This window comes from Solanum dulcamara, chromosome 11 (assembly GCF_947179165.1).
Source record: "Solanum dulcamara chromosome 11, daSolDulc1.2, whole genome shotgun sequence".
Taxonomy (NCBI): Eukaryota; Viridiplantae; Streptophyta; class Magnoliopsida; order Solanales; family Solanaceae; genus Solanum; species Solanum dulcamara.
In genome coordinates this window covers 58784398-58805274 of record NC_077247.1, presented here as the reverse complement: position 1 = coordinate 58805274, position 20877 = coordinate 58784398, and the positions used below count along the sequence as shown (strand labels likewise).

At 33.2% G+C, this 20877-nt stretch overlaps 3 protein-coding genes across 4 annotated transcripts; all 3 read left to right on the top strand.

Moving 5' to 3' along the window:
- Positions 1-1404: 1404 nt before the first annotated feature.
- LOC129874594 (glucan endo-1,3-beta-D-glucosidase 1-like) lies at positions 1405-3835 on the top strand. Its single transcript, XM_055949898.1, has one exon. It carries the CDS (start codon positions 1576-1578, stop codon positions 3703-3705), a length of 2130 nt encoding a protein of 709 aa, XP_055805873.1. The 5' UTR covers positions 1405-1575; the 3' UTR covers positions 3706-3835.
- Positions 3836-6313: 2478 nt separating this feature from the next.
- On the top strand, positions 6314-12544 carry LOC129873285 (proline-rich receptor-like protein kinase PERK8). The gene is made up of 9 exons (XM_055948350.1): positions 6314-6745; positions 6853-8015; positions 8591-9004; positions 9283-9369; positions 9779-9849; positions 10026-10105; positions 10623-10770; positions 11836-11997; positions 12097-12544. The coding sequence occupies exons 2-9, from the start codon at positions 7067-7069 to the stop codon at positions 12283-12285; spliced, it is 2100 nt and encodes a 699-aa protein (XP_055804325.1). The 5' UTR covers positions 6314-6745; positions 6853-7066; the 3' UTR covers positions 12286-12544.
- A 1037-nt stretch (positions 12545-13581) lies between these two features.
- Positions 13582-16192, top strand: LOC129875065 (cinnamoyl-CoA reductase-like SNL6). Of its 2 annotated transcripts, none has more exons than XM_055950493.1 (5): positions 13582-14188; positions 14313-14482; positions 14960-15142; positions 15382-15535; positions 15708-16192. In XM_055950493.1, exons 1-5 carry the CDS (start codon positions 13981-13983, stop codon positions 16013-16015), a joined length of 1023 nt encoding a protein of 340 aa, XP_055806468.1. In that variant the 5' UTR covers positions 13582-13980; the 3' UTR covers positions 16016-16192. The 2 variants fall into 2 exon arrangements, with proteins under 2 accessions (XP_055806468.1, XP_055806467.1); XM_055950492.1 differs by having other exon boundaries at positions 13583-14188; positions 15702-16192.
- The last annotated feature ends 4685 nt before the right edge of the window (positions 16193-20877 follow it).

The window sequence follows — 20877 nt, the reverse complement described above, 5'->3', positions numbered from 1 at the left end:
GTCTCACTTGAAACCTATATGATGCGATCTCTGATTATCCATGAGGTCTTATAGTTATTATAGCGTGATTACAATTTAAGCTAGCCTGCTTTTACCAGTAAGAAAGGTTATGATTTTGTAGCTTCACAAAAATTTGAAGTTGCAGGACGGTTTGATAATTTTTAGAAGTGCTGTTGGACCATCAACTAGAACCCTGTTAAAGAGAGCCATTTTGGATAAAGATCATTCGTGAATATTTTATGCAACTTAACAATTGAACACTTCCAAAAAATATTCTTCCTTTTTTTTGGTTTTCCTAGTGCCCAGTGTTCGGAGCCCGTAAAGCTCCGACTAAATTCTGATGGTGCATTGCAGTGCCCATTCGAGGATGGCACTCCTTATAATATATTTTTCATTCCCACGGCCAGGGCTCCCAAAAATATTCTTTCACTTTAATGCAATGTAAAATTTCTCCTCTTCCTTTTTTTTTCCCAAAGAAAAAGTTCATTTTGAGACTGGAAACGGTAATAGAAGTAGTAGCAACAGAAGTAATCCACAAAATAATTTTTAATTTTTCGTTATTTAGTCAGCTTATTCTATTAAGTTCTCAATCATTGATACCATTTTCACAAGTGTGAAAACATGTGATGCGATGAATCAAGCACGTTGACCGCAGCCTGCATGATGGTGATAAGACTGAAAGACAATGGATCCTCATATTCTTGTTCTAGAAGTTTACCAAAAAAAAAAAATATCTCGAGACTTAGATTTTATCAAAAACAATTTATCTATTCTCAAGTTAGAAGTTAGCTCTGGGTATATTTTGCTCTTTCCGAACTTCACTTTGTGAATTGCACTGAATATATTGTTATTTTTCTACGATAAAAAATAGGTTGCAAATTAAAGTTATTTGTAGATCCTTTAACCAAGACGCCCATTTTATCTTTTTTGATTTAGAGCAAACATTATATTTATTGACCTAGCGAAAGCACTAGTTTTCTGATTATGATATGCTAATCAAATATGACTCCTTTTGAATTATTGTACCATATGTAAATTACCGTTTCAACCAACTTCACTGTAATTGGAAATTGACTTCATCAGCACCCAACGGTCTACCAAATCTCTGTGCGTAACGTTCACTATAATTTGTTCTATTATATCTGACTCTCAGTTGAATTGGTCCTATTGAGTACTAGTTAATGCCAAGTACCAGAGAGTAGGTTAATATGTTTTGTCCTTCTGTAACGTTAATATTCAGGAATTAACTTTAATTACACAAGAAATTAAGCAATTAACGCGTTCCTTTCCCTTTTTCTCTCCCTCTCTCTCGCATCTTCACTTTTCAGCAACTAGGCCGTGCTAGCCAGCTATTCTTGACAACTTCAAACAAGGATATATATATATTTTTTTAAAGTATGAAACACGAAGATGCCACGTTCTGAATTTCTCATATACAAAGCTTGTTCAAAGTCAACTTAGACATAGAGAATCATTCGGTTTTCCATCCTTTCTTGATTCACCTTCTCTTTAAATTAAACCCAGTAGCCAAATATTAAAAGGGTCTTCCAAAACTTTCTTCTTTAATCATCTCAAATGGGAGCTGGTCCCCAAAATCCTCTGCACAGTAACTATTCTATCCTCAACAGCTTGAAAATGGTGCCACTTTTACTGTTTTATGCATTTTCCGTTTTAGTTCAGGGTTATAGTGCTGAATTAACCTTACACCCAAACATTATAGATGAAAAATCCAACAACAATCATTTTCTCTTCCCCGAAGGAAAATCTTTAGTCTTGCCTGATCCATCAGATTACTTTTCTAGCCAGCTTGTCTCCACCTCTTTGCCCACTAATTCATTTTTCCAAAATTTTGTGCTCAAGAATGGTGACCAGCCTGAGTATATTCAACCTTATCTCATTCGCTCTGCTAACTCCTCCATTTCTATTTCTTATCCATATCAGAACATTACCTCTGATTTCATAGAACAGATTTTTCGCCCCGATTTGACTATATACGCTTCCAAGAATCCTGAGACAAAGCAACGCCACATAATCTCTTCATATAGTGATCTTAGTGTTACTTTGGACTTACCATCAAGTAACCTTAGATTCTTTCTTGTAAGAGGTAGTCCTTACTTGACTTTTGCTGTCAATGGGAACACTTCAATGTCAATCTCAACTGTTGATCCAATTCGCAAGCTCTCGTGTGATAGTTCTTTTACTAAGTACACAATCAGACTCGGGAATCATCAAACGTGGATCCTATATGCATCTTCTCCGATTTATTTGTCTCATAATGTATTCACCATTAAGTCTGGTGGGTTCTCGGGTGTAATTCGTATTGCTCTCTTGGCTGATTCTGATTTCCAATTCGAGAAAATCCTTGATACGCATAGCTCGCGTTATCCTTTGTCGGGAAGTGCCATTCTGAGGTCTTTTGCTCTCAAGTATAATTGGGATGTGAAAGGTGAAGGGAAGTTGCTTATGCTTGCTCACCCTCTCCATCGTCGACTTCTTTCAAAAACAGATGCTTCTGTAACTGTACTGGAGGATGTCAAGTATAGAAGCATGGATGGTGAGCTTGTTGGTGTAATTGGAGATACATGGGATCTTGAAGCAGAGTCAATCCCAGTATCATGGCATTCGGTTAAAGGTTTGAATAAAAAATCAATCCCTGAAATTATTCGTGCGCTTGGTAAAGATGTTAAGACTTTGAATGCATCAAACATATCTACTACATCGTCTTACTTTTATGGGAAATTGATTGCTAGAGCAGCAAGATTGGCATTGATTGCAGAAGAGGTTTCTTATCCTAAGATAACGCCAGTAGTTGTTCAATTCTTGAAGGATATGATAGAGCCTTGGTTAAATGGAACATTTGGTTCCAATGGCTTCTTCTACGACAGGAAATGGGGTGGCCTTGTAACTAAACATGGGATAAATGACACAACAGGTGATTTTGGTTTTGGAATTTACAATGACCATCATTTTCATTTGGGATACTTTGTATATGGCATTTCAGTGCTTACAAGATTTGATCCTGCATGGGGAAAGCAGTACAAGAGTCGAGCCTATTCTTTAGTGGAAGATTACACCAACTTGGGACCGAAGGCGAACCAGCATTACACGCGTCTTAGGTGTTTTGACTTATGGAAGCTACATTCTTGGGCTGCAGGACTGACTGAATTTCCATTTGGGAGAAATCAAGAGAGTACAAGTGAAGCAATCAATGCATATTATTCAGCAGCATTGATGGGATCCGCATATGGAGATGCAGATCTTGTTGCGGTTGGCTCAACTCTTGCAGCCTTCGAAATTCAGTCAGCACAAACTTGGTGGCATGTAAAAGGAGACAACAAAATATATGCACCAAGATTTGTCAAGAATAATAAGGTTGTTGGTATTTTGTGGTCTAGAAAAAGAGACAGCATTCTATGGTTTGCTCCAGCTGAGAGGAAAGACATTAGGCTGGGGATTCAAGTTCTCCCAATATTGCCAATCACTGAGGTAGTGTTTTCTGATGTTGATTATGTGAAGGAGCTTGTGAAATGGGCACTCACTAGTGTACCCAAAAACAGAACTGAGGAAGGATGGAAAGGATTTGTTTATGCCTTGGAAGCAATTTATAAGCAGAAGCAAGCTCTAAACAAAGTTAGGGATCTAAGCAGTCATGATGATGGAAATTCACTCTCAAATCTTTTGTGGTGGATTCATAGCAGAAAATGATCAACACTAAACTTTTGAGAGGTTCATTAATTATGCTAGTCAGATTGTTGTTCTTGATGGGTTGAACATTTCCATTTGTTAACGTTATACCAATATGTTTAATAACAATGTCACAAAGTTCATGTTTTTACACTGGACCATTTCTTGAAGCTTTTTTTTTACATGAAATATGCATCATGATCAATAGAGTTCCCAAGTACAATTTTCATGCTGCTACATTCTGTTTCTGTTACATATCTTGAGCTCGAGATACTATGCAAATTGGCACTTATATCCACTAAGTGAAATGCCACTTGAACGACCACAACCTGAGTTACACCAGTTTGTTCGTGTATACAGTACTGGCATATATACTATTACTACTCAGTTTAGTGAATGTTCTTGGCAAAGTAATGCTGGATGACACCCTTTGTAGAAAGCTGTGTCATTGCGTGCAAATATGTTGCCTCCTATTGAAGAAGACGAGTACAAAACTCTCTTTATAGATTCTAACAATATAAGTTTGATTTTAACCTTTTGATGCAAGAAAAAGTAGGCCTTCAGGGAGCCAACCTTAAACATTAGCTGGAGCCTATGGGTGCCTAGTTGTAACTAGAAATATTATATACTACTACTAACAATATGGGTGAATTCTGGTGAAACTGCCAAGTTTGCTGCATCATTAGTATTTTTTCTATTTTTTTTGGGTGAGATCTTTTGAGATATTCATGTGCTTTGTAATTATATTGTTCTTTCAAGCGTTTGCATTTCAAATTCTTGTTTTATCATGGTTTGGTGGACAGCGCGTGATACCTCCAGCGAAGTGACAACAAATAAAAGGGAGGTGACATCTAAACTCTTTGCATTGACTCAAGCTATTTTTTAAAAAAATGAACCAAAGATTTTACTGATTAAATATTTGTGAATTTGCTTGATTCTTCTCTCTACATATTCTCCACATCATGGGAAAATAATTATCTATTGATTTTACAGTATTTTTTTTTGCCAAATGTTTGTTAGTCTCTCTACGCATTCTCCACGCTCATTACAAAGTTTTTTTTTCCTTATATATTTTCATATTGCATAGGAGATCTTGGAAGGGGGATAGTGAGAATTTTTCAATTATGCACTAACAATTTTTATTTTTTGGGGGGTAACTAGATTGAAATAATTGATGCCATGGATAACTCAACTATAAACAAGAAGACTATCTAGACAATTAATATGTACTTATTTTCATTGGCATAAACATATTTTTGCAACAACTTTTACTTGACGAGGAGTTCAATGATTTTCAGTTGCACAAACTACAAATTGATATTAGCTTTTGGAGAAAAGGATTTGATCAAAAACTTGTTTGAATTGTCCAAACTAGATTTGATATAAGTATTTCCCCAATTTCAATTTATATGTTGTGCTTTTCTTTTTATTTTGTTTAAAAAATAATGTTGTTTTTCATTTTTGACAACTCCTTAATTTTATTCCTCCATATTACATGTTTAAAATCACAAGTTTAAAGGACATTTTGATACATTCTACATATATTAAGCTTAAGATTATAAAATTTAAAATTTTACTTTATTTTTTTAAAATTCTATATCAAGTTAAAACGAGACAAATAAATTTAAACGAAGTGGGTATTTATATTTTCAGGAGAGGAGAAGGAAGAAGAAATATTTCTAAAGTCTAGTATGACAAAAGAGAGGTCACGAAAAAAAGGAAATCAACTTTGCTTTCAACATCGACGTGCAAAATTCACTCTTGCCTTTAATTTGTTCAAGTAAAAGCATCAATCTCTCTCGTTAGTTCAACAAATTTATGGTATTCTAACAAGTTAGTTTAGAATTCAAATTCAATATTCTATGTTGGTATTAATTTTTCATAAAATAATATGATCATATAAATATATATGATTTATTTAAAATTATATAATTATATATAATACTTTTTTTTTAATAATTTAAACTCATAACCTATAAATTAAAAATGGAGAGAGCTTATCGTCTAAGTAATGACTTTCGTTGATTTGGACTAAATATTAAAGCAGAAAAGGAAAAAGAAAGCCGAAAAGACCAAAAAAAAAAAAAAGAAAAAAGTGAAAGAAACTAAGCAGCAAGTGAAAAAGGAAACGTAGCGCAACAGAGCCAAAATTCAGGTAATTAGGGAATTAATATATAGAGCCCGTTTGAATTGGCTTTAAGTTGGTCAAAACCAACTTAAAGCCCCTTTTTAGCTTTTGGACGTGTTTGATTAATGCTGACTTTAAGCCATAAAGTTCTTAACAGAAATGAAAAGTTAGGATTTCTAACTTTTTTTTCCAAAGTGCTTAAAGTCATTTTCTTTGACCATGGAAATTACTTTTATATCATTTATATTTTAACTAAATTCTCAAACTACATTTTTTTATTCTTTTAACCCTAAAATTCACATCAGCACTTTTATCCAAACACTCAACTGCTTATTTATAAAAATAACTTTCAGCACTTCAAAGTTCTAAAAGCACTTTATACATAAAAGTTACTTTTTTTAAGTCTATCCAAACTGGCTCATAGTGAGTCATAAATTACTGTAAATAGCAACGTATATTTGTTGGAGTTTTTCGATAGATTGACAGTTATAAACTGACAAAGGAATGAGATCGGAGAAGACAACTACTACTACCTCTATTTTAATACTTGGGTCTATCACTAATGATTGTCTGTTTGCAATTGTGCGCAGAGACCACAAAGCCATATGCCTATTTTGAACATGGGCTTCATGATGTTTTCTTTGACTTAGCTTCTTGATAGCGTTCTTTTACACACACAAACATTAATTTATTTTGTTTGACGTAAATGCTGAGTTCATTAGTATGTACCTCTGAGGCCTCCCCATGTTGTCTCTCTCTTGTTCAAGATTCTGAATTTTACTCGCTCTCTTTGACAATACCAAATCAAGAAAAGAAAATACTATTACGAAGTGGCAACCACGTTCCCATTTGCCCACATTTCATGGCTTGTATAGTACAGCTTTACCATTCCTCATGTTCCAAGATTCCCACCTGTAACCTACAGTCGAAGAGGTAAGTTCTGTTTTGATCTATTAACATTGTATTCACCTTTCTATTTGAGGGATCTGGGTCTGTTTGCTGACTTTGGAATCTGGTTTGTTAATACTTTTGATTTTAAGGGTTAATTAAGACTAGTTTTGGCTGATTCTAAGCAAATATTGCGACTTTCAATTTGAGGCAGCAGTAGTGAAGGTTTAGTTTTTAGGAAGAAGGTTTTTGCGTTCTTGGATTACTGGCTATTTGTGTGCAAATGAGGTTTTTTTGAGAAATTCCAATGTGGATTTGGGAGGTTTACTGCATAATTCTTTATCAGAATTGAGATCTTTACTGAAAATGGCCTCTCCAGGTTCCCCCCCTTCTTTTTTTCCATTCCCAGTTTTCCCTTCAGCTTCACCTTCAAATGCTACTTCTGGTTCACCTCCTGCTCCTCCTCCTGACTCTTCAGCTCCTCCTCCTCCTCCTCCTCCTCCTCCCGACGCTTCAGCTTCAGCTCCACCTCCTCCTCCTGACGCTTCAGCTCCTCCTCCTCAATCCCCTTCTCCACCAGCTCCGGATTCTCCTCCTCCATCAGAGTCAAAATCACTTCCGCCGGCAGAATCTCCTCCACCCCCACCTCCTACAGAAGCGGCGCCACCGCCTTCAGCATCTCCTCCGCCAAAGCCATCAGTGTCACCGCCGCCACCACCACCTTCTCCTAAAGCTCCTCCACCAGCCAGTTCTCCACCCCCACCATCAAAAGATTCTCCTCCTCCTGCTCCTCCTCCTTCCCCACCTCCTCCGCCTCCAGCAGTTTCACCTTCTCCTCCACCACCAGTGAAACATCATTCACCACCCCCTGATTCTCCACCTCCTGCACCTGTTGCAAACCCACCACAAAACTCCCCTCCACCTCCTGCATTAGCGCCCCCTCCGGCCTCACTGCCATCTACCCCTCCACCTAACCCCTTAACATCTCCACCCCCTTCTATTTCTCCTCCTGCACCCCCAAATAATACTTCTCCAGCTGGAGCTCCCCCTCCATTACTTGTGCCTCGCCTTCCTACAGAGAAGCCCACTGCTAAATCAACTATCCCTAACCCTGCTATCACTGCAGATTCAAGTACCAGAAATGGTGGGGGGAATAAGACGGGAAGTGTGGTGGCAATTGGTGTTGTAGCTGGGTTTTTGGCCTTTAGCCTGGTGATTATTGCTGTCTGGTTTACACGTAGACGAAAGAAAAGAGAGAGATCATTTAATCTCAATTACCTGGGACCCTCTCCATTTGCTTCCTCACCAAATTCAGGTATTGCTTTGAAGGTTCTTGAATTTCCTTATTGATTTTGCTGTATGGAATTTGTTTATTGCTAGAACATTCCAATTTTCGAGAGTGATAAAATGTATTCATCCTTTCCCAAACTCTATCTTGCATGGATTACTGTACTGATGAAAAGGAACTATAGAACGTGAACCATAATGATCCTTTTGTAAAAGGGATTAGTGGTATAATAAGCTCTAATTTTTGAAGTTACAGATGAACAATCTATATTACTGAACATCAGAGGCATACTTTTGTTTCTTTTGCATGAAAATTCACTCCGTTTATTCCCCTTGCTCCAGAGTTGTGTGCACGCAACAAAATCACTTCTGGCCCAGAAAACTAGAATTCTGAACTTTTATGTAACTTAGGTATCCATATTATCTTTTTACCTTTCCACTTGTTGATCGGCTTTGAAATGTGAGGTACAGATGAGAAAAATTAAGTTCCACTTTGTCAATTGTGCAAACTTATCTCGGAGTATTGTTAATGTTTATTATAGAATTATAACAACATACCCCCTTCCAGCTTTTGGAGTCTTAATGAAATGCTTATTTTTCCAGATACATCATTCCTGAGATCAAGGTCTCAACATTCCACTTATCTAGCTCCAACTGGCTCGCAAAGCAATTTTATGTACTCTCCCGACCATGGTGGTATTGGAAATTCAAGATCATGTTTCACTTACGAAGAATTATCTGAGGCAACAAATGGATTTTCTCCTGATAGTGTTTTGGGTGAAGGTGGGTTTGGATGTGTTTACAAAGGTGTTCTTAATGACGGAAGAGAAGTCGCTGTCAAACAGCTGAAAAGTGGAAGTGGACAAGGGGAACGTGAGTTCAGAGCAGAAGTTGAGATTATCAGCCGTGTGCACCATCGCCATTTGGTTTCACTTGTTGGTTACTGTATCTCAGAGCAGCAAAGGTTACTTGTCTACGACTATGTGCCAAACAACACGCTTGACCATCACCTTCATGGTAAGACAGCTTTGAGAGAAATGAATTGAAGTACTTGGATTACTGTACTCCAGATTTTGTTCTTTTAATTTTCCAATTCCACAATTCCAAGATGAGTTACTTATTTTTCTTATCATGACTGGTAATGACCATGACATGAATAGCTGCTAACAATGGCTACGACCAATTGGCCTTATACTGTGCCACATTTCTATGAACATAGATGAAACTGAGAAGGATGTTCTCTAGTCTCAGATATGATGCTAACTTAACTCCTATCACTTGATTAAATGCTGCAGGTAAAGGCATGCCAACTATGGATTGGGCTACCCGAGTAAAAGTAGCTGCTGGTGCAGCACGTGGACTTGCTTATCTTCATGAAGACTGTAAGTTTCTTATTATGTTTATATTTACTCTTGTCCACATTAGTTAAACCTAGGGCTTCTGGAGACTTAATAAAGGGATAAATGGGGACAAAATGGCTTAAGGAGTGATTAGATTTCTCCAAAGAAGCTCAGATGCAATATCCAATGTTCTTCGCTTAGCATGTGTTATCCATCAAAATGCCTAATTTCGATCACCCTTCATTATAGAAGTGTAAAACCTTAACTAGTCAATGTAATTGGTAACTGCATTGTTTATTCATGAGAACTAATGCTAAAATAGACCGATCTTTTCAGTTGTAATGTCGCCAAGTTGAATGGACTTTCTTTGGGAATAGAGCATGTTTTTATGTTTTGAGATTTTCCTTTACTGATTTATCCTCTGAAACTTTGCTGATTATGTTGTCCTCAGGTCATCCCCGCATTATCCATAGGGATATCAAAACATCAAACATTCTCTTGGATATCAATTTTGAGGCACAGGTATGCCAGTTTATCCAACCTAAATTTGTGTTTGTGACTTGGTCTTTGTCATTGTTTGTTTAATTTAGGCATCCGATCAGAAAATCACTGTGTTCCATGCTGTAATGGTGTATAGGAAGTTGTATGCGTTATGGCTTATAGGTTATGCAATTTTACAATGCATTTCCTCCTTTCAGGTTGCAGATTTTGGACTTGCAAGGTTAGCGGGTGATGCCAGTAGTACACACGTGACAACTCGTGTGATGGGAACCTTTGGGTAGGTCATACATGTGTTAAGTATTAAATTTGAAGAAATCTTAGTTGGCCTCTTGCTGTTAGAATATCATATCATCTGACAACATCATCAACACCATTGTCAGTTGCACCATAAGTAATCTCCAAATTTTTTTTTCCTAAAGCTGCTTTTACTTTTAAAACTTTTATTACTTTTTGTCACTTCCATTTCACTTTGAACCTCAGGGGAGAGAGTAAATTGACCTTAATTTAACATATATTGATTCCTCATTTGTAAGAACAACCTACGTTTGGTATTAGCCTCGAGTTGGTAACTTTGTACTCTTGTATGGGGGCAGGATTTTGTCTTCAGTCAAACAGTTGCCTTTATGCAGCATCTCAAAACCATAATGTAAATGTCAACCACCTAGATTTTCCGATAGGCCCTGTCAATCCTACCCACAGAAGTGGGTTAAACTGATATTAATCAAAATGACTAATTTAGTAGTTGTATGGCATGCGTCCAGCTGATTACTTGACATTAACATAAATGATTTCAGATACTTGGCACCAGAGTATGCATCTAGTGGAAAATTAACAGAGAAGTCTGATGTTTATTCATATGGCGTTGTGCTTTTGGAGCTTATTACGGGACGGAAACCGGTTGACCAGTCTCAGCCCTTAGGTGATGAAAGCCTGGTTGAATGGGTAAGTTCAATTTTTTAGTAGTTTTTAATTTCCTGTAATAATTAATGTTGATGCTTAATCAGAGTTTGTGGCCAAGCATCCCTTGTATGCTGAATTAAAGAGAAACAAAATATCAAAACCTAGGCCATGCATGTTTCCTAATCTATAAGGGGGGAAATGGGGTTTCTAGGATGTTTATTTCTTTTGTGGAAGAAGAGAGATTGGTTTCCAAATTTGTCTGTAAAGGCTCTGGGCCTCATGGATCATTGGATGGTGGAAACACAATAAGGATGCTTATTGGCACAATAAATTCAATTGGAATCATGTAGCAACTTTGCATATGCACTTACCGGAGAATATACATATTTACTTGTAATTCATATAATTCTCTTAGCTGCTACATTATTTATAATATCACAATTCAACTAATTGTACCAAAAAATCAACTTTTCATATCAAGAACTTCCATAATTAGATGTTAGTTCTTTAGAATAACCAAAATATGATGATGCTTTTAAGGAAAATTGGCATTGATCTAAGAGTAAATAAATTTTGCATCCGGCTTGACTTAATTTGTTAGATGTGACCAAAATATCTCAAGTCTGCGTACATCTTATCTTCCCCAAACCCCACTTGTGGGAATATATTTTATGTTGTTGTTGGCCCAGACCCCATTTGTGGGAATACATTATATATTGTTGTTGGCCAAAATATCTACCACGGCCGGAGTATGTTAAATATTTGAGGAAGGAAAATGTGCTCACTTTTTGGCAAACTTAAGGTCTAAACTGCTTACAAGTATATTTTAAGGGACTATTTTAAACTTACCCCCAATGTAAAGGACCGTTTTTGTCATTTTCTGCGAAATGTAGTAACCGGAGCATTCTTATTCATGTACCCCTGAATACATTTAACAGAATGTCAGGAAGAGGTGGGAGATACTGCTCTTATCCTTAGTAGCATGGCTATTCACACTAGAGTGATGGAACTGTTTAGAGTTTCCCTGTTTGCTCATATGTAATTCTCAAGTCACCTAACTAGTGCTTCATTAAATGGAAGCTGAGAATGTTACCTTCTATCCTGTAGGCTCGACCTGTGCTTGCTCACGCACTTGAGACTGAAAATTTTGAAGATGTAGTAGATCCTAGGCTTGGAAACAACTTTGTTGCGAGTGAGATGTTCCGGATGATTGAAGCAGCTGCAGCTTGCGTGCGTCATTCAGGCTCTAAGAGGCCTCGGATGAGTCAGGTAATTAGAGTGCTATTGCAGGTGATGCAGTTCATTATTCATTTCGTTGCAATCCTGATTAGTATTTTTTCCGGTTGTCCATCTGTCTTCCCATTTCAGGTGGTTAGAGCTCTTGATTCAATGGATGAGCTGTCGGATCTGTCCAATGGAGTGAAACCTGGGCAAAGTGGAATTTTTGAGTCAAGGGAACAATCTGCACAGATAAGAATGTTTCAAAAGATGGCATTTGGAAGTCAAGAGTACAGTTCAGATTTCTTCAATTACTCCCAAGGCAGCTACAGAAGTTGAGTTCTCAATGACTCATTATCAAAAAATTGCCCTTGACAAGTGGTTTTTCACACAGAGATCTGACTTGTAATTAATTAACCTTGTGTAAATCACTGTGATATTCTTTCTTTTTTGGTTAGTGTTGAAATCTGCATTCTTTTTTATTCCTTTTTGTTGTCTTCACACGGCAAACAATTGGTTTTGTAGCATTCTGAAATTCAACATTCTGTTCATACAATGTAGATAATATTAATCAAGGGTCGTTTGACTGGGTACCAAATGCAGTTTTACTCCCTTATGGAAGCATATAAAATTTCTCAAGGACAAAAATTGTTTCATCTAGCTATTTAACCATCCAAAGTTTGTTCGTAGATCCATAATTATGTTAATTAATCATGTCATTAAATAATTGATAAGAGACAAATAATCACTTAACCTGAAACCTTAGTTCATCAAAGTTAAAAGTCTTTAATGGTTTCGAGTTGCAATCTAATGAAAAGTAGTGCTACGGGACAGTTTCAATAGATTATGATTTATAAGCAGAATTGGGATGTGTATGATTTAGAAGTCAAACAACTTAAAAGGTTTGTTTTATAGGATTTATTAAAGGAAATAATATTTTTAGCCTATCCTCAGGGGTGGCTCTATGCCTTACAAAATAAGGCACTTGTCTTAGGCTTCTAAATTTGAGGGCCTCATTGTTTAGCAATAATAAAATTATTATAGGCATTTTTTAAAAATAAAATATAATTGTATTGTCCGTTTCAATCTTTAGTTTATTATTCAAAAGTCTTTTTTATCTTTTCATTAAACTTCAACATTCATGTGAAGTTAAAATTAGACAAACAAATTGAAACGTGAAATACTATTTATAGAAAAAGTAAGTTTTTCATATAAAAAGAAAGAAACAATTTTACATCTCAAAATAGTTTTTATGAAATATACTAATAACTTTGCATCTTAAAAAAAATATACTTTCAATAAATAAATAAAAAGTAGGAAATATTATTTAAAAGTTTAAGGCCCAATTAATTTTTGTTTGTTTTAGGGAATTGGTTTGGGCGGCCTCTGCCTATCGTATTCAGTATTATAGGGTGTGTATAACTGATAAATAGCAAATCACAGTATTAGCGACACGAGTTATTAGCATTAATAATCAAGAATTGTTAATACACCTTTCATGGTTTTTAGCATTAGAAGAGCGTGGAAGAAGCAGCATCAATTGCATGACTTTTCTTTTGGATGATTTTGCATTCTCCACGTAAGCTGCCTTCATGCCGCATAAATTTGTAAAATTGATAAAAAAAAAAATAAAAAAATGGTTGATTTAACATTTTCCATGAAATAATAAATGATCCAAGAGCCATACTTTTACTTAGTTTCTCCCTTTTACAGATCAACAAGTGAAAGTTTTTCACAGTCACAATGTGAAATAATATAGCCTTGCGTTTGATATAATTACCCAAGATTCCCTACTTTGATGAACGAATAATATGTGAGGTAGGTGTAGATGGGGAACCTGATTGGCTTACAGTTTAGTTAAATATACATCTGTTCTAATCTAAAATTTTGTCCGAGATCTAATGCCTATATAGAGACGTAGCGCTTAAGTGGTAATACCTAAATCGCAAAAATTGAGGTGCAAAGTGTAAGAAGGCAGGTACCTCAAGGCTCTGAACAGAAGACAATTTCATAGTCTGAGCTGCAGAGAGAGAGATGGAAGTCGCGATGTCCTTAGAATTTTTACCACCAATGCAGAGGAATGATCATGGAATGTTCTTTTCTAGTGATTTTAGCTGCAGTTTAAATGCAAGAGACAGGAAAATTGTTTGTGTTACTAGTGGAAACTCCTACTTTGGTTCACACTTGATCAAGAAGCTTTTGGCATGTGGTTACCTTGTTCGAGTTATTATTCAAAATCAAGGTACACTAGTCATCAACCGTTTTTCCTTAAATTAGTTTGTGTCTATGACAAAATTTGAAGTTTTCCCTTCTTTTGTCTTTGCTTGATGTTGCTAAATGTTACAAAGTTACTCCTGTATGAGCAGCTAATCTTGAGGACATGAAGGAGCTGATGAGGGAAGAAATGAAACAACTGGAGAGTGTTGTGGTGGCAAGAATGGATGATTTAGATAGCCTCTGCAATGCTTTTAGAGGTTGTCATGTTGTTTTCCACACATCATCTTTCATTGATCCGCGAGGGATCTCTGGATACACGGTTCGTCATATTCTTTCTCTTGAATTTAAGTTTATAAAGGATTACCTATAACTTTTGTTTGAGTAATATGATTATGTAAATATCTTCATTTTAATCACTACATAGAACTTGTATTCTTTCACTAAATACTACTACTATCACTCTATTTGGTAGTTGACTAACATGGAATGGTACAGTATATTATTCCTTGTCCACAACGACCACAACTTTAGGATTTGATTTTTCTCAACTCTAAGGTAGTTATCTTCTTTAATCTTGAGTCCTGGTTAACATCAGAATCATTAAAGCAGCAATTCTTCTTCAACCTCCTTTATACACATCACGTTACTGAGAAATATATATCAAAAATGAAGAGAAATTTCTTTAAATTCCTCCTAGTGTAGTTCTGTTTTGAGTAATGTTTTTCAAAATCTCTAATATACAAAATTCAACCTGCGTAAATCTCTCAAGATATGCTGACAAGCCGACATGATTCAGGAACGAATGGCATTTGTTGAAGCTGAAGCAGCAAAGAATGTCATAGAAGCTTGTGGCAGCGCAGCATATGTTAAAAGATGCATTTTCACCTCTTCTCTACTAGCATGCATCTGGAAAAATGATCTGCCAAACCTCATAGATGAAAGCTCTTGGAGTGATGAGACATTCTGCAGAGAAAACAAGGTATACTTGTTAACCTTCATTCTTCATTTTCGTCTGAAAGGCAAAGGAAATACTAAAGGGGCAAAAAGGGCAGCCCGGTGCACTAAAGCTCCCGCTATGCGCGGGATCCGGGGAAGGGCCTGACCACAATAGAATTAAAATGTATACATATCATTTACTCGCACTGAGTACTCTAGATTCTTGATTCACCTGTGCTATTAATCTTCTCTATTATTTAAAATCTCTTCACGGGAAAACAGCTTTGGCTAGCATTGGCCAAGACCAGGGCAGAAAAAGCTGCTTGGAGGAAAGCAAAGGAGATGAAGGTGAAACTTGTTACTTTATGTCCTGGACTTCTCATGGCACCATCTTTCCCAAACGCTCAACTTGAAACTTCTCTCCCGTACCTCAAAGGTATTTTTTTACTACATAATCACACAATCAATATGAGTCTATAACTTAACTTAATTGGGGATCGAAAAAGAGCATATATAGCAATTGCAACTCTATCTTGCATCACTTAGGTGTAACAATCCAATTTCACATTTGTTTACTAACTCGAAGAAATGTTAAATTGGAGGTGGAGATTTCATGCTACGACAAGGAATTCTAGCAAGTGAAGATGTTAGTAAAGTGGCAGAAGCACATATTTACGTCTATGAAGATATGGACTATGGAGCCTGTGGAAGATATATCTGCTTTGGAAAAATAGTTGGAACATTGGAAGAGGCCATACAAATTGAAAAGGGGTTGAATATGCCTGGCCACTTATCTGGGGATCAAAGTCCTCCTGCTGCAGCAATGGATGATGATAAAATTCCTCCAAGAATTACCAAGTCAAAGCTCAGTAGATTATTATTCCGTGCGTCACAACGCCTTTCCTGCAAACAGTGATTAGCAATATTACCAATGAAATAATTTTATGTACTAAAATTTGTATGGTACTTGAGAAAAGTGTAGTCAGCAATCTATCTCTCTATATATATATATAATAGGAGAAGCAAAAGCGTCACAATTTTTCTCACAATTTCATATTTTAAATAATAATAAATTAAAATTTTAATTAATAAATTTGAAAAAAAAGGACACATTTCATAATAGGAGAGGCATTAAAATCAATTATTTGTAATTATAATAAATTCAAAAACAAAAATTTCAAGAGTAAATCACGTTTTTTAATTCTTTTTTTAATAGCAACTAGAAGGTTAATTTTTGTCTCATATGGTTATCAAATTAATTAATTTATCTCCGATTATTGCTGCCGTTAATTTTTTAAAATTATTGAGGTTAGTTTTAAATTTGTATGCAGTTGTAGTTTTGTGGTGACTTCCTAAAATTGAGGTAAGTGATTAAGATCTATCTTTTTCAAAAAATATAAATCTATCTTCTATCTATATATAATAGGAGAGGTGAAAATCTTAGAACCACAAAAAATAAAATTTTAAATAATTAAAATTAATTACATATAATAGATTTAAATAATTACTATTTAATTTTTAAAATGATTTTAAAGTAATTTTTACAATTAAATAAAAGATAATGTTAAAACAATTCTAAACAATAGGGTGATTCCTTTTTTTGTGGGAAGTTACATTTTAACTATCTTTTCACAACTCCTCCTTATTTATAGCAAAACAAATGCAGATGAAAGAAAAAAACTGAAACTTCACAATAAAATAAAAATCGAATTTGTCCCACGTTGGCCTCTTTTTTAAAAAAATAATAATTTTCATATAAATAAATTTTTAAGAGCCTTTTAAATTAAAAATCACGAAAAAAACTGTAAATAATTTTTTTAAAAAAACTGTAAACAATTTTTTAAAAAAACTGTCAATAAACTTTAAAAAAACGAAAAGAAAAACTATCATTTCAAAAGTATTAAAACTTCCATCCACGTTTGCAGCCATATAGTATTTTTTATTTTTTTCCACAATTTCTCAAATCTTGATTTTACTGTTTTTGATTCTTTATTTCTGTAACATTTTGTAAAAAACTTATACACTACAATTTACAAAAAGGAGGATTATAGATGAATGAAGACCTTTTTTTTAATAAAAAAAAACAAAGAATAATGAAGATGTTTTACCAAAAAGGAAAAAAGAATGGAAATCATATATTTATTCTCAATTTCATATTTGTGGTATTACAAAATGAATTTGACTGTGTTTTCATCTGATCCATCCCCTTTTTAATCAAGCTATCGGTGTGTTGCAAATTGCAATGGTATGGCAGCATGAAGAAGCCATCAATATTCTTGCGGAGAGTAAGTAGCGTTTATTTGTTGCATCATATTATCTATTTTTGTCTCGAAATTATTCGAATATCTACTTAATTTGCTTATTGTTTATATATTTTGTATATCAGGAAATTAGATTAGAAAAAAATATATACAGAAGATGAGCGAAGATGCTAAATCTTGAAGTTTGTTGCATTTTAGAGTATGAGATGTTACAAAAAAAAAATTGTGACCTCACTTGATGGTCCTAGTGTAACTCAGATCAAGGTGAGTGTGATATTTTTCAATAATATAATCACTCTTAAATCTTTTGAATTAGTATATGAGTCGTCAATTGACGAATATCGAACCTAAACATCAATTCATTAAATAATATCATCCTGAAAATATTTATTTTCAGAAAGAGGGGAGGGATGTTTCTACATATTTTACGACATACAAATTGACATTCTTACTTTTTAAAATTCTTTATTATATTTCTTCTATTGTCATTCATAATACTCAAAATAATTTTTTTTCTTATGAAGCGACAAAGAAAAAAATAAAGCAAATAAGAAGAAGAGTAGAATAATGAATATATCAGTGATAATGGTTTTTAAAGTTCCACCACATCATCTACCTCGCCATTCATTAAGAAGGACCAATAGTGCTAAGAGGTCGAACATTAATTGAACAAATAGCAAGTATTATAATAATTCTTTGAAATATAGTCATTTTGTTAGTTTATTGTTCCATAAAAAAAATTATGAATATATTAATTAAAGAATAAATATTTTTAAGTTAACACTAAATGATGTACGTATTCATTATTAAGAATTTAAAATTTAAGAAAAGAAACCTATTATTTAGATAAAGCAAAATTTAAAAAGGCATTATTTTATACTTAAAATTTTCGCTCTTGAACATTTGAAGTTTTTTTTTGGAACATAAAACCTATTGTTATGTTTTAATTTTTATCTACATGAGAATTTTAAAACAAAAGAAAAAATTAATAAATTTTAAAATTAACTATTTGATTAGAAAATAATTTTAAAATCCCACAACAAAATAAAAAATAAAAAAAACAATTAAACTTAAACATCGTTAAAGTTTTTTTTGGAACATAAAACCTATCGCTATGTTTTAATTTTTATCTACTTGAGAATTTTAAAGCAAAAGAAAAAAATTACTATATTTTAAAATTAACTATTTGATCCGAAAATATTTAAAAAGTGTCATAAAAAAAAACAATTAACGAAAAAAGAAAAAGAAGAAAACCTTAATAAAGAGATAGTTAAAATGTTAAATGGAAGGAAAAATTGAACGGATAATGATATTAGTTGTTGTTGTTTTTTTTTTGAAAAAAAATAATAGATAATTGGATAGATTTAGAGGTTGTGTAGAAGTGGATGTGTATTGGATAGTTTTAAAATCGATAATTTAAATTTAAATTTAAACATTAATTAATAAAAAAAATATAGATCGGAAAGAAGAAAAACAAAACTACCCTAAATCATCCCTAAAATCCCTCACCCACTTACCCAACTACCCTAATCTTTTAAAACTCAAATATATATTTTAGTCTTTTACCTATATAATAGGAAAAACAAAAGTATCACGTATTATCAATAAAAAAAAAATTAAATTTGGAATTTTGAAATTTTTTTAAATATTTGAAATCTGTATTTTGTAAAAAAAAAAAAAAGTCATCAACATAAATGTTTTCGAATCATCATTTTATAAAAAGAAAAAAAATTAAAATATTATAAATCCGTAGTTTGTAAAATAGTGACATTTCATCATCAAAATAATTCTCGAATTTTCAATTTGATTAGTTTAAAAAATAATTATCTCTAATAAAGACATAATTTAATTTGATAAAATAATTATGTTAAAATCTGTTAAATGACAGTGTCAAAAACAAAAAACTGACAGAAGAATGTTTGAAAATTACCGCTACTCCCACTTTTCTCATTTTCTCTCATTATGGATGATTAAATTCTTACTCATAAAATTTTCTATCTCAACAAAAGTCACAATATTTACAAGGTCTCATATTATTAGTGCAATAGATTTAATTTGTTATTTGTTTTATTTTTATTTTTATCATATGCAGATTTTTTTGGTTCATAAAACATGCATTATGTTTATCTTATGTAAGTACTTGAATTTTGGGTATTGAAAGTGACAATAGCAATGAAAAAAAAATCGAATTAAAAAATGCCATGAAAAAACAATTAACAAAAAAAGAAGAAGAAGAAAACATTAATAAATGGATAGTTAAAAATACGTAGGTAAATTTTTTTAAAAAAAATTAACTAACCTAAATTATCTCTAAAATCCCCCACCCACTTACCTGACTATCCTAATCTATCAAAAACTCAATTTTATATTTTAATCTTCTACCTATATAATAGAAATGCAAAAGTGCCACATATCGGTATCACAAAAAAAATTAAATTTTGAGTTGTAAAAAAATAAGAATCATTCCCTATTATATTTTAAAATTTTAATATATATACAAACTTAGCATAAGAAGAATTCCCTATTATAGTTATTAATAATCATATAAATTAAATTGTCATAATATAAAATCATATTATTAGAGCTTTTTACCCCTTATAAATAATAAATAATATTATAGCTAACGATGAATGGTAGATACACCTAAAAGATATTTGAACAATTTCATAAATGTATATGGTTTATCTTATTATACTAGAGATCACATTTGAAGATGGAATAAAATGGATGAGTTTCACGTTGATAAAAGTTAGACTTTAAATTAGTGAGAACACATACAGTCAAACTTAATTTGTCGTGTAGTTTTTTTTTTTAAGCAACCTAACATGCTGAGAAGATTTTCATAAAAGGGATGATGACTTGCAAAGTGCTATTTTCAGATTTTCATTTTTATCAACTTTATTCTTATCATTTTTAGAATGAAATTTCTCTACATGTATTTAAGGCTAAGATAATAATTCATATTATTGCTTTCAAAATTTTAAATCAGAATTGATTTTAAATGACCATATATATTTTTACGTTATACTCATAATAGCATGTTGGTGGTGTTTATAATTTTTTAAAATAATATATTAATTATTTATATAAAATTAGCTTAAATATTTTAAGTCCAAATCCTAATATTACTGCCACTACTAAGTTATACATATTAATTTGATTATAATATTTTTTTTTTTATATTGATCACTGAAATTTATTTTTTTGTATATTTTTATTTTATGAAATTATATTTGATTATATGAAAATTGTCTTATTTTGCAGGATTGAACGAGAGAGGAGTGTGTTAAAGAGGTTGCAACATACTTTGTAAATTATATTTAGATTTTAGCTAAAATATTTTAGACACTAGGTTTTAGATTGATCTATGAATTTATAATTAAATTAATTATCGAAAATATCAATTCAACACACGTCACATATGCGATCAATCTCCTAAAGGAAGGAGAAGTTGTTAGAATAATATTTTGGTGTCTTTGAAGAACATATCCTCATTGCACATAGATTAGGGTAAAGT

Bases quoted from the DNA above. Each gene is read 5' to 3' on its own strand.
- LOC129874594 (XM_055949898.1), top strand. From the start codon at position 1,576: ATGGGAGCTGGTCCCCAAAATCCTCTGCACAGTAACTATTCTATCCTC.
- LOC129873285 (XM_055948350.1), top strand. From the start codon at position 7,067: ATGGCCTCTCCAGGTTCCCCCCCTTCTTTTTTTCCATTCCCAGTTTTC. The intron at 8,016-8,590 runs GTATTGCTTTGA...TTATTTTTCCAG, and splicing joins TGCTTCCTCACCAAATTCAG to ATACATCATTCCTGAGATCA. The intron at 10,106-10,622 runs GTAGGTCATACA...AAATGATTTCAG, and splicing joins CGTGTGATGGGAACCTTTGG to ATACTTGGCACCAGAGTATG.
- LOC129875065 (XM_055950492.1), top strand. From the start codon at position 13,981: ATGGAAGTCGCGATGTCCTTAGAATTTTTACCACCAATGCAGAGGAAT. The intron at 15,143-15,381 runs GTATACTTGTTA...ACGGGAAAACAG, and splicing joins CATTCTGCAGAGAAAACAAG to CTTTGGCTAGCATTGGCCAA. The intron at 15,536-15,701 runs GTATTTTTTTAC...GTTAAATTGGAG, and splicing joins TTCTCTCCCGTACCTCAAAG to GTGGAGATTTCATGCTACGA.